Source organism: Drosophila persimilis, unplaced genomic scaffold, assembly GCF_003286085.1.
Source record: "Drosophila persimilis strain 14011-0111.01,24,50 unplaced genomic scaffold, DperRS2 tig00000002-arrow-pilon, whole genome shotgun sequence".
NCBI lineage: Eukaryota > Metazoa > Arthropoda > Insecta > Diptera > Drosophilidae > Drosophila > Drosophila persimilis.
In genome coordinates this window covers 22,040,554-22,054,767 of record NW_020825289.1, presented here as the reverse complement: position 1 = coordinate 22,054,767, position 14,214 = coordinate 22,040,554, and the positions used below count along the sequence as shown (strand labels likewise).

The window sequence follows — 14,214 nt, the reverse complement described above, 5'->3', positions numbered from 1 at the left end:
TGACATTCATTCCATTAGTGAATGTAATAGAGAAAATCTACGAGAGGGAGAGGTGGAAAATGGCTCGTCAATCGTTTAAACACGTCTCCGTGTTGCGGATACTTATGATTGAATTATGAAATTTCGTACCAAGGAATACAATATTAATTTAAGATATTTAAGAGAAGACCTTACATCTTAGTCGTTCTTATGCTCGACAAATAGTATTTGCCACCCAAAAGTATGCTACAAATTAAAGTAGCAGTGCAGTAATTCAGCAGCGCATAGCACCTACCTTCTTATGGAGGCTAAAATTTCTTAGTATAAATTGTGTTGCCTACTTCCAGGCAAATAAATTAATCACTTAATCGCATCTATTGCACGCGCACTATTGTTTTCCCCTAAAGGTATTCTACAAATTAATGTGGCAATTCCGCAAATATTATCCCCTCTAAAAGTTTGCTGAGTATTTTGTAGTCTGAATTCTGTTGCCTGCTTTCAGGCAGCGACATTTATCACTTGCTCACCTTCAGTGCACTCGCAATGGGAATCCAAATACGTTAAAACTGGCGCCTTGGCATGCTGGGCGCCCAGGAGGCGGGCACGAATCAAGCCCTCGCGCTTCTTCCCCCTGATAATCTGAACCTTGGGATAGGCGGCAAAATAATCCTCTAGTTGCGTCTTGAGATGCGCTAAAATGGAGAATAAACCTCGATGTAGATTCATTGATTTTGCTTCCAAGACAAGATTCCAGGAGAACACTCACGCATATCGCTGTAGTCATCCACCAGGATAATCCTGCCAATGAGGTGTTCCGGGGATCTGTCCAGCACCGAGTGCACTGTCCGCAACAGTACGGTCCAGGCCTCGTTGTGGAAGCAAATGATGACATCTGTGGCAGGTAGATTCGATAGATAATGGGCCGAATCCTTGCACCAGGCATCCCGGGGATCCGGCAGTGTGCGGTGCACCGATATCAGGTCGGAAACATACTGGTTGAAGGCATTGTTGGTCCAGCCAGTCTCCACGGCCTTCTTCATCTCGTCGGTCATCTCCTTGGGCAACGTGACAGGTTTGCCCATCTCCCCCAGATTCTCATCGAAGTTGCCAGGCGGATCTATTACCTTTTTCGTATCTGCAAAAGAGAGACAGAGGTAGAGAAATATGTTTGCATTTGCTGTCTGATTTGATTTTCCTTAAAACTGCAGTTGAAGGTGAGATGAGCACGAGGGAACCCTGTTGTGCGTGAAATTTATGACAAAATAAACTCACAGAGATACAGAGAGATAGAGAGAGAGCGAGAGAGCGAGAGAGAGGCGAATAAACATTAAGTTCCTGTTGAGATAAATCGCAGTGCATTTCACATGAAAAGTTGCCATCATCAGGAGCTCCTCGCCTGCTTTGTGGGGTCCTTCCTTCACATGGTTATGAAAAATCGTTTGCCTTGCAAATTTCCTCATGTGTGTCCTGACCCCCACCCACTCTCACTCCCACACCCACCCTCCTCGACTAGCACTCCTACAGCTGCTACTCCCGTCCTTGCTGTGCATTTTATTATTTTGTTATTTGCATTTGCATGGAAATATGAAATATTCTCCTGTTCTCAGTCGACTCCTTCCCGCTGCGGCTGCTGCTGCTGCTGCTGCTGCCATGCTGTGCTCCTCCTGGGAGCATATATATCCTGCTCGTGAGCTCCTGCCTCTGCTTTTTATGCGATTTGTCAGCCACAAGTGACACTTATTGGCCATCGCCTGAATGCCTGACTGTCTGACTGTCTGCCTTTCCACTATCCATCCTCGAGTTCCTCGGGTTCTCTGCTAATGGAAATATCAGGTACGCAGCCCAGAGACCCTGCTTAAAGGGCTTACCAATTTAATTAAACTGGATTTCCATTTCGGAATTACATTTACTCAAGCCTCGGGGTTTAAGAGGATCTTAGGCTGGGGATTTCAAGGAAATTTCGTGGTTCGAGTGCATTTAGTGAGAGTTCTAGGGGCTCCCTTCGTAAAGTTGCACCATTCCGAACAGATGTTCCCCTCATTACATCCCTTTTCCAATCATAATCATAGCCCGTTCAATTAGAACTCAATAAAAACATAGCCATTGAGGCGAATTTGGTTTTATGAACTGGTTTTTTGGACCACAAAATTCTTCTTTATTTCCACAATCGGGCAAAACATATTTCTGGCTTCCCCAACCCCACCTTAAAGGGGGGGCAGAACATTTCAATTACCACAACCATTTCAAATTCAATAAGTGTAAAAAGCTAGCTCCCCGGCAAAATAAGAAGCCATAAAAGGCTGCAAAATGAGCGGGATAGAAGCAAGATAGAAGCAGGATGCTAAAGGATGGTATGGCATGGCGTGGAGAGTGGGGTATTGGGGGACTGCGGATGCCAACCGCATTATGATAGTCTCCGGAAAGAGAGAGGAGTGGAGTGGACTGGAGAACAGGCCAATCAGTCGACAATAAATTTGTTCGCACACAAAAATGGAAAATAAGAGAGAGGAAAAAACCATTAAGTCGGCCACAGGCGTCGGTAGGCCCACGGACGAGAGGGGACACGGCAGAGGGGGTTGCTTGGTTGGTTTCACTCATAAATTGTATGATTTGTCGCCCGTTGCCGTGGTAACAATTTCATTGCGGAATATTCACGGTTCCGCCACAGGATTCCTTTGTTCTGGGCCCCCCTCCATCCCCCTCTTATAATGAACTTTTTTCGCATGCTGGGCGCCTCTCGCACACGCATCGTCATCATAAAAAGCAATAATAAAAAATAGAATAGAATATGGTCTGCGGCGAGGGCCTGTGGAGAGCCGTAACTGGATTTTATGTCTTTTATTGATTCACTGTTGCATATTTATGGCCCCTTGAGATATTAATGATATGCCCAGCGGCAGGGCTCCGGGACTATTCTCAGGACTCCCCCCTTCAGGAGTAACCCAATTAGGGACACGCCCATAGGCCCAGGCAGAAGTGGGGCCAAAGAAACAAAGGAAACAAATCCCCCATTCGCTTGCCATCTTTAAGGATTTTCCCATACAGGAAATATTTCAATATTCTTGTCACATTTCCGGTTAAATCGTATGGTAAAATATTAAAACTCGTTGCTTCTTTCCGAAAAATGCTCTCCGCTTCGATTATTCGTGCAGTTTTCAATGAGAAAATCGGAGTTGACATTTTCCCATCGTATGGGACGCGGGACATGCGAGAAAAACAACGCTGCGTATGCGTTATGTTCGCCATGCGCTGACAATGGCGCGGGCAGAGGGGGGAGTGGTAGAACAAGGAAAGACAATCGCAGCGCAGAGAAGCGCTCAAGGGACACGCCTGAGCGTGACAGGAAGCTATAAATGTTTGGCTATTGACAGAGACAGGAACAGGAGGAGCAGGTGGGAGGTGGCAGCAGCAGCAGGTGAAAGGTGGATCTAGTAGGGGTGTGTGGGGGTGTGTCTGGCACATGACAAATGCCTTTCCCTAGCTCCCTAGCTCCCTCGCTGCCTCTCTCTCTCTCATTTCCTTCTCGTCGCTCATGTTTCACATCATGTTCGCCGCATAACTGTAACATAATATGCCAAAGTACCGCTATTTCGCACAACGAATGAGGTTAGGGCGAGTCACGTGTGAATCCCCCCTGGCTGTGGCAGTGGCAGCACTTGGGGGCACGATGGCAGGGAAATGACAATAGACATGCGAGCGCGCATTCCCTGGGATTAGCATTGATTAAAAAAACAGGAAACCCCAAAGAACAGGGTAACAAGAGGAAAGGATAAAAGAGGAAAGGATAAAAGAGGAGGAGGAGGACTGAGAGAGAGAGAGAGAGGCACAAATCAATCTGCTTTTGTGCCGCATTTTGTGGCAGCATACTACTAGCACAGCCAACAACAAAAAGGGGGGCCTTCGGTGGGCGTGTCTATGTTGTTGCCTTGAATATGGTATAAAATCATTATCGCTGCTAAATTGTAAAAACAAGAATTATGCGTATAGCAGATGCCCCCACCCCCTGCCCTGCCACAAGGGGAGGGTGCAGCAGGGTGGTGCAGCGGCAGGGGCCAGGCCAAGAAGGTATCCCAGGGATAGTAGGGATCCCAGCGATCAAGATAACATGGCCAGAAGGCAGAAGGCAGAAGGTATGGTATGGCGTGGCATGGGGTGGGCTAGAGTGGAGAACCCGATGCGAACGCGCGATAAACGTCGTGTTGGTACCACGACGCTCTCGCACGTCTCGTTGTTGCATCTTTTTGGTGGTGTAGTGTGGTGTGGAGTGGTGGTAACGCTGTGCCCCAAGGCCAAAGCCAATAAGTACAACAACACTAATTACCAGCTATGAACAACGTGGGGCAACCACATGGCAAACACAGGCACACAGGCCGAGGCAGAGGCCTGGAGGACGGAGGAGGTCGAATGCTACGGCTAGGGCTAGGTCGGAGGAGCTACCACAGTGGTCGGACGCCCTGGCACCCCATCGAGAAAACTATAAAACTTGAGCATTGTCTAGCAAATGCCAGAAATGCCATAAAAAATATAGAACATTTCTAGATTTTGTCAAGAAAGAGGAAAGCCAAGCCATCCAACCGCTTGCTATGAGAGGTCTCCCTCTGGCTCTGCCTCTCCGTATTCCCTAAAGATCAAAGGATCAAATCCTTGTTGTTCCTAGTTGTTCATTCCGAACCACTGTTCGAGGTTCGATCCACGGCTCGATCCATTGGCGAGTGTTGGTAAACGTTTGTTGGCTTGCACACAATTTTGACGCCATGGGGCAGCTGGCAGCTGCTGCTCGAGCAGCGATCCCAAAAGGAATCCAAAAGGAGCCCACTTGTAGCTTTGCCACCTCAACGATGCTTATGATGATGATGATGATGATGATGATGATGATGGGAATGGGAATGGGTAGGAGATGGACTTGCAGTTGCGCAAGGCAGAACCTGGGCTGAAGATGGGGCGAGAGATGCAAACATGATATGCGAAATTGCAAATACGTGCATTGGCCGAGACGGGGGGATGTATGTAGATCTTTCGCTATCCTCCAACTCCTCCTCCTCCTCCTCCTCCTCCTACCATATGCCCCGACGGACTGATGGTCAGTCGACCACATGCTGATGCCATCTTAAATGCTTGTTCCACATGCGAGAGCCAGAGCCAGAGCCACAACCCAATAGATGCGAGGATAGTGGAGGAGGGACATACAGGAAGCTACAAGCGAGGTCTATCTATGCCTTTTCCTCCTCCTATTCCTTCGCTCTCTGCCTGTGCCTGTGCCTGTGCCTCTGCCCCTGCCCCCCTTCTCTGGAGTCATGCCTGGTTGGGCCCCAGACGGGCTTCATTGATTTGCCTGGGCAGAGGCAGAGGCAGAGCGACCAGTCAAGTGTCCATTGAGGAAAAATCTATCCCATGGCCGGGAACTCTGGACTCTGTATCTGCCACATCTGCCACCTTACCACCTCCCCCTCCACTGGCTGCCCCCTTCTCCCAGCCTCGGCTTGACTTGATTAGTAAGTAACATTATCCATACCCTTTACGCGTGGCTTAAAAGGCCGTACAGCACTCGCCGAAAATGCAATCCTCACGAAGTCCACTTACTAGATATTCAGTTAGGTTCTTACTCGATTATGGATATGGATTCAATTTACTTTAGTTTGTAGAGCTCTCATTACAGCGCCCATGTTCCTGAGGGAGTTGCTTTCCTTCAGAGGGTATCCCTTGGTCGTTGCCCTTTGCCTTGTTATTTCGTGTACTTCCTCCCCTCCACGAGTTGAATGCGAATGCCTGTCTGTCTGTCTATCTATCTGTCTATATCTTTCTATCCCTGTAGTATCCCGCCCTCCGCCACCACCACCGCCACCACCACCGCCTCCGCCTCCGCTCCGCTGAGCATTCGCCTGACATTGAAAATGTTGTTTGGCAGCAATTCCAAGTTGTTAAGTGCTCTGCGTTGTTGCAGTTGCAAATGTTGCAGTTGTTGCTGTTCTTGCTGTTTGTTCGGGTTGTTAGTATTTGCCGCTGGGGCCAGCATCTTCGACATTGTTGTAAAACTTGTTAGAAATTTTCTTAAAGGCACAAAAGGCGGTGGCGCGGCCACCAGAGCAAAACGAGGAAGTGTGACAGCAGCAGCAGCGAGTTTTCCTCGAAGAGCAGGGGGGGAGCGAGGGGGGAGCCCCATATGTGTTATTATCCCCCGTTCGGATGGGAGCGGGCTCGGGCTCGGGGTTCGGTTTCGGGTGACCCAAAATGCATTCTCACAAGAAACAAGGATGTGTGTGTGTGTGTGTGTGGGGGCAACGGGTGCCATGGGTGCAACGGTAGGGGGCATGTGCATTGAATTGAATTGATGGGAATTAGTTGCGAGCGATTGCGTGGAAATGAACTGCAAAGAGTCCAGGGAAAAGCAAGAAACTGATTTCCCAGCACCGATAAAAAGGAACAGGGACCAGGGGGTGCTGCAGGGTGCAGGGTGCAGGGTGCAGGGTGGGGGTGAATCCATTTGTGCGGATTCCGGAATGGAAATAAATGTGCAACTGATTTCAATAGAAATGCTTATTGTTCGACGCACAGGCAACAATAAGGAGCCACTCGATAAGGAGCACCCACCCAAGGGATGTTAAATCACTGGGAAAATGAGAAAGTAATCTTGGGTAAAACTGTTAGCAAAGAAAGCGAAGAGGAAAACTTTTCCCAGAGAGATGGAGAGCTAATTTCCCAGGAAAAGGACTGATTAGTTTTCGATGGTAAAAAGGGATTCGATTGGCTGGCAGGGACCTCTGATTTGTTTCTGATGTTGTGACCCTCTTATAGAGATTGACCAAAGGAGTCTCCGCTCAAGGATGCCGCTCAAGGAATCTCTCCATCTCAGGCTGAATCTCAATCTTCAACAAAGCCTGAAATCAGTTTAATTGCAAAAAACAAACGAAGTCTCACCGTCTTGTAGCTTTGGCTTGAGCGGAATGGGGGCCGCCTTCTTCCGGGGCTTCTTGTCAGCGGACTGGCGCCCGGACTCGTTTATTTTGGGCTTGGCGGCGGTGGGCGGAATGTCCGCCTCCTCCAGCTCATTGCGTAGACCGCCTCCTGCTCCGATGATGACATTGCCATTCAGGCCGATGTCGTCGTTGAGGAGATCGGCCGGCTCGCCGTCCCCGTTCCTCAGGGGCAGGGCAACGGGATCTCCGAGGGGAGCGCCTCCTACGGCGCTGCCCGAGGCACCTCCTGCCTCCTGGGCGGCACGACGCCGTGTGTCGTCCGTGTAGACGAGGAAGGCGATGCAGAACCAGATGGCCAGCAGGAAGGCCACCAGCTTCACGATTGTCGTCGAGCGTCGACGCCAGATGAAGGCCATCTTTGGTGCTTGTTTGTTTTCGTTTCGCTGATGTGTGGTTTTTCTTGCAAGGGCTTTTCCCCAAAGAAAGGTGCCAACGGATACACTAAATCTCTCTCACGCTCTCTCGCTCTCCCGCTTTTTGCGGGACTTTCTGCGGCGGCTTTCACTTAGTTACGAGGCCTCTGGTCCTTCTGGTCCGCGGCAAGGGCGCACATGGCGTATACGTAACATTAATCAATTCCCAGAAACAGAGAAAAGTGATTTATGATATGTCCTCTCTGATTCCCTCACTCCTTTCTCCACTGATATGTGGTCTCTCCTCTCCTCTGTTCTGTTCTGTTCTGTTCTGGAAGATATCAAAATATAGTTTTCCTTGGAGTCTGCTCTCGAATCAGTCTGGTTTTTGCTGTGGGATATGTCTGGACAATCTTCAAAATTGTGGGAAGAACTGCGGTTGCACTCCTCGGGGATGGGGGGTCCTTAGCTGTGGAAGAGACAGAGGGGGGGAAATGGGTTAAAACAGAAGGCCGAATGCAATTAATTTCTGGCATTAAGCCATTAAAATGAAACGCAAACCAAATAATTGTGCCATTAAGAATAATATTGATTTTAGATCTGCCTCTCTGTTGCAGCATCATCTTCAATTAAGCGTGGAAGCTCTTGCCGTCTTCCAATCTCCGGTAATGGCACCGGCAGAGGCACCGGCAGAGGCAGCGGCAGCGGCAGAGGCAACGGCAGAGGCAGAGGCACAAACATAAAGCGACAGGCAACATGCCACTAATGTCAATATTATATAATTGCAGCAAAAAACCGCATCAGAACTTTGTACCCGCTCCCGCACCCCTCCCCGCTTCTCATTCCCTGAAACCACTTGAGTGGCTGCCAGGTAAATGACATGGACACGCCACTTGGCTCTGGCACTGGCTCTGGCACTGGCACTGGCTCTGGCCCCCAAGCCCCCAAGTGGAACAGCGAACAGAGAGCAGCGTTCGTCGGCCCAGAGGCCAGGCCATAAACCATAGACATGATCCCAAGGCAGACGAAGTGGAGTTGCGTGTTGCAAGAAGATGTTGCGGGCCGGGGCAGAAACAAGAAATTGTGCGGTTTCCCCTACACCTCCCCCACAGCAGCACAGGGAATGGGGAATGGGGAACGGGGAACAGGGAACAGTGCTAACCGCAGTTGAATACCCTTCGATGCTAATCCAATTAGCGGACTCTCGACTGACTGTCCACCGCCCAGAGATGGGCTACGTGCGGGTTCGGTTTCCGTTACGGGTTTGGGTTCGGGTGCGTTCTGTGGTTGTCGCAGGAGCACATAATCCTGGGAAAACTTCAAGCAATTTCCCGCAGAGACTACATTTCACTTAAAGCAACAATCTCCCATCATAAATCAAAGAGTCTGCCGGCAAAAAAAGGTTCTTTGTGTTAAAAGATTCCTTAAAATGCCCTTCCCTTTGACTGCCCGCCGCGCGTCCTCTTGGCTTCCTCTTGCGGCAGGAATTCCCTTGACTTGAAGCCAACACAGTTTGCATTAATACGAGTGCTTCCCCGAGTGGAGTTTCCCGGAGTCTATTAGAGGAAAATGTGTATGCAGGAGAGAATTCAAATGAAAACTAATAAACATGGCTCTGGAGCCCTGATGGCCTGATGGTCGGACCAGAGGGCACTTCTGGGAGCGGAGCACTCTCGGACTCGTACTCTGACTCGTAATTGGGTGCACATGCAGGCCGCTGCTTGCCCCCAGGGCCACGCCGACTCTGGGCTTATCAATTAGATGGGGCAGCGTCTCCTCGTCCCCGTCCCCGTCCCCATCCCCGTCACCGTCCCCGCCCCTTCCCCGTGACCGCCTATAGCTAAACTTCCATCCGCTCTGGGGAATCTCTTCATGCCACTCTTGTCGCCACCCCTCCCTCCCCACCCTTTGGGAGCCGACTATGCGAATACAATAAATACGAGTTAATTACTTCGTGTGCCTTTTGTTATGGCTCGTTGGGTTCAAGAGCCATGCTCCCTCCTCCCCCTCTGCAGCTATGTTGGGGCTATTTCCGCTGCATGCGCTTGTAAATTGAATACAAAAGAGAAAGGGGTTCCCCGCCACCCACACACATGTCATGTCCTCTTGCTCAGCTGCAAAAAAGAGCAAAAACAACTGCGACATAACTAAAGTTTGCCCTGACAAAATAGAGCAATTATTGGCAACAGAGAGAGGGAGAGAGAGAGGGAGTGTGGTTAAGAGGAGTGCGGGGCGGCTATACAGGTGTCCCCTCCACCAAATGTTGACAATCTCAATTACGGTCTACGGACCGCACTGGCAACAGAGCCACAGAGCCATTGCCACGACGATAATTGGCGGATTTCGGCCGACAATTATTTGTATGGATATTTGTGTGTACATCGGTCGAAAGCTAATCAAAGAACACACACCTCTCTCAGGGCCCCACAATTGTTCATCAAGAACCACATAGAATATGTTTATCGATTCAACCCCGCAGATGATAGCCAAGAGTTACAAGGGGGGCTGGCATAGCTACTGTGCCAACTAATAGGCCTAGAAGGCCCTTTTTGAGCAAATAGTATCGGCTGGCTGAAAGTGAAATCAATTAAATTCCATTTATAATATTTATGCACTACTCGTAATATGCATTACAGCTTTTCGATTATATCGTTCTCTCCCCCTCTCGATTTGGAATATATTCAGGAATAAAGGCACGTAGGTCGCAATAAACAATCTGCAAGAGTACATATACAGAGACTCCTCTCAATAATTGACTGATTGCAATAAAGTGACATTTATGGACTTTCGCTGTCAAACAGGAACAGAGTGGGTCACTGTCAACCACCGCCGCCACCCCTTCTGCCGTCTCGTTCCACTCGACATACACCCCCTGTCTGTCGGTCTGTCGCTCTGTCGCTCTGTCAGTCTGTCAGTCAGTCTGCCTTCTGCCACTTCGAGTGCAGCATTTAAATTTGTATATTAATTAAAATGCGCTTCTGTCGTTGGTTGGCATTGGTTTTACTGTGGTGCACGCGGCGTATGCGCAATGTTTGCTTCTATGCGTTTGCCTTTATGGGGGTGGGAGGGAGGTGCCACATGTGGCCATAGATATCATAATATTTAATGGCCATCGCATCGTTTTTGCGGTTTATGTTTAACTCTAAATTGGGCATTTAATGTGGGGGCATTTATTAGGATACTAGCCCATCCCCTGGATATCCCATGCTGCAGCACTGCGATAAGGGTATTTTTCTGGCATTCCCCACAAGGAATCATTGGGAAAACTATGCGACTACGAGGAGACTCTTTCTGTGGGCAAACGCCATTACCGTTACCATTACCCAGCATTGATTGGCCTCGAAACTTGGCAAATCGTGGGCTATCTTCAGTTTCAGGACCACCTTTGGGCACATGCAATTAAAAGATAACCATTTTAAGTGACATTCCCGAAATGGAACTTCTGGGCGGATATCTGTTCCCATCTGCCACACACCCGTGTGTATTAGAGCTGATTGGCAGCGACCCTGCCCCAGTCTGGGAATGTTTCCAAATTGTTATTTTACATTTTTGAGTGTCTCGCTTAATGAGTGTTGCGGAAAACCCCCGCTCCCGCCCCCTCCCCCGCGTAAAACATTCCGAACAACAGATGGAAATTTGTGTGTGTGTGTTTTTCCAGCGATAAAACGAAATTACGGATGCAGGAGAAAAACAGAGTAAAAGACACTGGGAGAGAGAGAGGGAGAGGGGCACAGGGACACGGTGATAAGTGTTTGCCATTGTTACGATGACAGGCCGATACCCCTACTCCGCTCCCCGCTCCCCGCCCCCCGCCCACCGCGACTGGGCTACTTGTCTTGAGTTTACCTTTAGCTGCCATTCCCTGGCATTCTCTGTCTGTCGTTCTTCATTACCTGCCCATTCGCCCAAGCTGTTGTCGCATGTCTTATCGCCGGGCTAATTGACTGATAAGCGGAGGAGTCGAGCAATTTGTGCGTCTAGCTGGATGCCTAGGTGGTTCCCTTCTTTACTGGCTCCTTCTGGCTCTCAGATAAGATACAATTCAATTGAATAACAGTCGCGGGAGGGGGAGGGCGTCTTCCTCCGCTTTCGCGACTATCTCTGGGTCTGAGGGGTGTTCCATTAAACAAAGGAGCCTTCACGGCGAATAATTGCCGAGATAATTTGACGGAAGAAGATTAAAGGAAAGCCCCATTCCTATCCCATTCCCATCCCTGTCTAGGGAAAACTCAAAGGAAAACGCAGCGAAAAGCCACCTCAAATTACGCATAACAAAGTCCTCGAATTTTTCGCATTTCCACCGAAACGAAAGGAGCGGCGAAAACTTTATTGTCGCTCCCTCCATCCTGGGTGCCACTTTCTGAATACTTTTCCCGGGCGATCATTTGTCATTTTCTTATTCAGAAAGTTTCCAGGGGGCAAGGGGAAGGGGAGGGGGAGGGGGGAGTGCATTTTCGCACAGTTTATAATCATTATTATTTATGCAGACTTAATCCACAGTTATTAAAACGAAGGCAGAGGCAGAACCAGAACCAGAACCAGAGAGGAGCCGGGCAGAACGGAGGAAACGCGTTTAATATTCATTTTCTCCGGAAAATGGAAAAGTTTCGGCCGCTAATGAGTTCTCTAATGAAGTTCTTCTGTTCTGAACTTTTTTTTGGCCTTCACTTTGGTGGGGAGGGGTGGTGAAAGTCTTAGCCACGGGTCAAGTCATCCTCCAGTCACGGAGAAGCCGCTGCCACCGACCGTTGTGCTCCACTAAAGATGCCACCTGGGAACGGAGTGAGAGACAGCCAGAACTGAGAGATAGCTGCCACTGCCACAGACACTGTTGCTGCCACTGCCACTGCTATTGCCGCTGCCGCTGCCGCTGCTGATGATGATGAAGCCACTGCACACGGTGGCTGCGTTTTGGTTCGTGGAAAGAAAGTTGCCATGGACAATCGGGGGGAGAAAATTTAATCAAAATATTTGCACATCCGCCAGCAGGCAGAGGAGCCAGAGACTCAGAGACCCAGGGAGCCAGAGAGAGGCAAAGAGAAGCTGCCAAGGCGACTAGAATTTCCCGTCTAAGAAACAGAACTGAACCCCTCCTCCCCGCCCCGCCGCCACCAGAGTGTAGAGAGCGGAGGGGAGTGGAGTGCAAAGTGGAGTGCAACGGAGTGGAGGTACAGTGCGAATCGTGGCATTGCCACAAAATGGAAATCTTAATTCATTCTAATTTCATTTTGATTTTGAGAGACCAAATCTAAGAGAAAACTGGAGAAATTCTATGAACAAATAAACGAATCTAAAGCTTCAAGAAGATCTCTCTACAGTTCTCTCCTTCCGTAGGCGGGTGGAAACAGTCCCTCCCATAAACGTGTACATATCTGTACACATTTCTGGCAAACCAAGCCGCAGATGCGCTACATGTCGGTACTTTCCACATCCTTCAAAAATATGGTACTGTATGGATACATTCGGAGAAACATAGTGAATGGTGTACCCTTCACGCCCTTCAAAGTATTTTCTTGAGGGCCAGAAGAGTGCAGACTCTTATGAATTTGTGTGGTTCTAAAGCATCAAAAGGGGCACTACACTGCACCCTCGAAGGCATCTCTCAAAAGCTCTCTCTTGATTTCTCCCAAGCAGGAGGAAGACCTCCCTCCCAGGCAGTGCTCACTGTATTTGGCTGACTGAATGGCTGGCTGGCTGGCTGGCAAAGACTCCTTTTGGGCATTTGGTTCATGTCGCGGCGAAACCAGTCAAACCTCATTTGCGATGGCGCGACTTCATCTTCATCTCATCCCCATCCCAATCCCCATTCCCATCCGCATCCCCATCCTCATGTTCATCCGAGGTGCATCACGAGCATGCAACATGCAGCAGGCATCGAGGATGGGATGTTGTCTTTGACAATTATTTACCGTTGGCGCTTAACTGTTAATTTGCCATCCGCCGAACCAGTCCACGTCCGAAGACCAGTTTCCCAGCGGATCCCCAGCAGCCACGAGGAGGCAGCAGCAGCATCCAGCATGCCCCATCGTGGAGCGACCGACAATTGGAAACATGCCACGCATTTTTTATGGCTTTCAATTTGACAAAAAGCCGGCCAGCAGCAGAAGCAGCAGAAATTATTTTCCCTCTTTTCGAAGACACGAGGCACGAACCACGAAGCACGAACCACGAGGCATGGGGAAAATGTAATTAAATGGCTTTTCCAGCCATCTCTTTCTGCTGCAAAACAGGATCTGGGTGATCGAAAGATGACAGATGACGACGGATGGAAATCAGAATGGAATGGAAAGCCAAACCCATCAAAATGATGAGAGGAGTTGAATGAACCGAACAGAGCCCGTGCCATGCGATCGTTAGGCTGTGGCATCCACTAAACCAGAAATCAAATCAAATCCCATCTGTAGTCTATTTCCCCCTTCTTGAGATGATAATCTATGATGACTGGCAGGCAGCCCACAAATCGTTTCCTCTGTGGCCAACAAACTTGTCAAAAAGTTGGCCAAGAGATTTTTTGCTGGCTAATTTACTCCGCAAACTGTCCCAAGAAACTGGCCAAACTCGTTGGCCCAGCCCAAAAAGCAAACAAAAAACAAGCTACAAGAAACAGCAGCAGCAGCAGCAGCAGCAGAATCCACAATCCACAAAAATCCAGATGAAACGTAATCTGAATTCCCCAGAGAGATTCTTCTCCCTCTGCTTTCTCTCACTCATTCTTTGCCCCCCTCTCTCTCTCTCTCTCTCTCCCTCTTTGCTGACCTTGCACTTGGCTTGGTTTGGGCCAACGTATAGAAACAAGGTCAGCTTCTGCCGCTGACCGCTGGCCGCCTGGCCAAAAGCAAAGCTGGAACCGCCAACTAATTTGAGGGTCAAACGGGTTTCGAGTGAAAGAAACCCCCCAGAGTACCCAA

At 49.3% G+C, this 14,214-nt stretch overlaps 1 protein-coding gene across 3 annotated transcripts in view; it reads right to left on the bottom strand.

Annotated features, from left to right (window-relative positions):
• Nucleotides 1–14,214, bottom strand: part of LOC6601597 (putative polypeptide N-acetylgalactosaminyltransferase 9) — a 61,952-nt gene that overhangs the window by 27,208 nt on the left and 20,530 nt on the right. For all 3 annotated transcript variants that reach the window (XM_026986674.1, XM_026986673.1, XM_002026582.2), the window contains 3 exons: nt 6,895–7,775; nt 746–1,114; nt 507–671 (listed from right to left, as the gene is read on the bottom strand). In XM_026986674.1, the coding sequence (XP_026842475.1) occupies nt 507–671; nt 746–1,114; nt 6,895–7,309 (949 nt within the window). In that variant the 5' untranslated portion in view covers nt 7,310–7,775. The remainder of the gene's footprint in view (nt 1–506; nt 672–745; nt 1,115–6,894; nt 7,776–14,214) is intronic.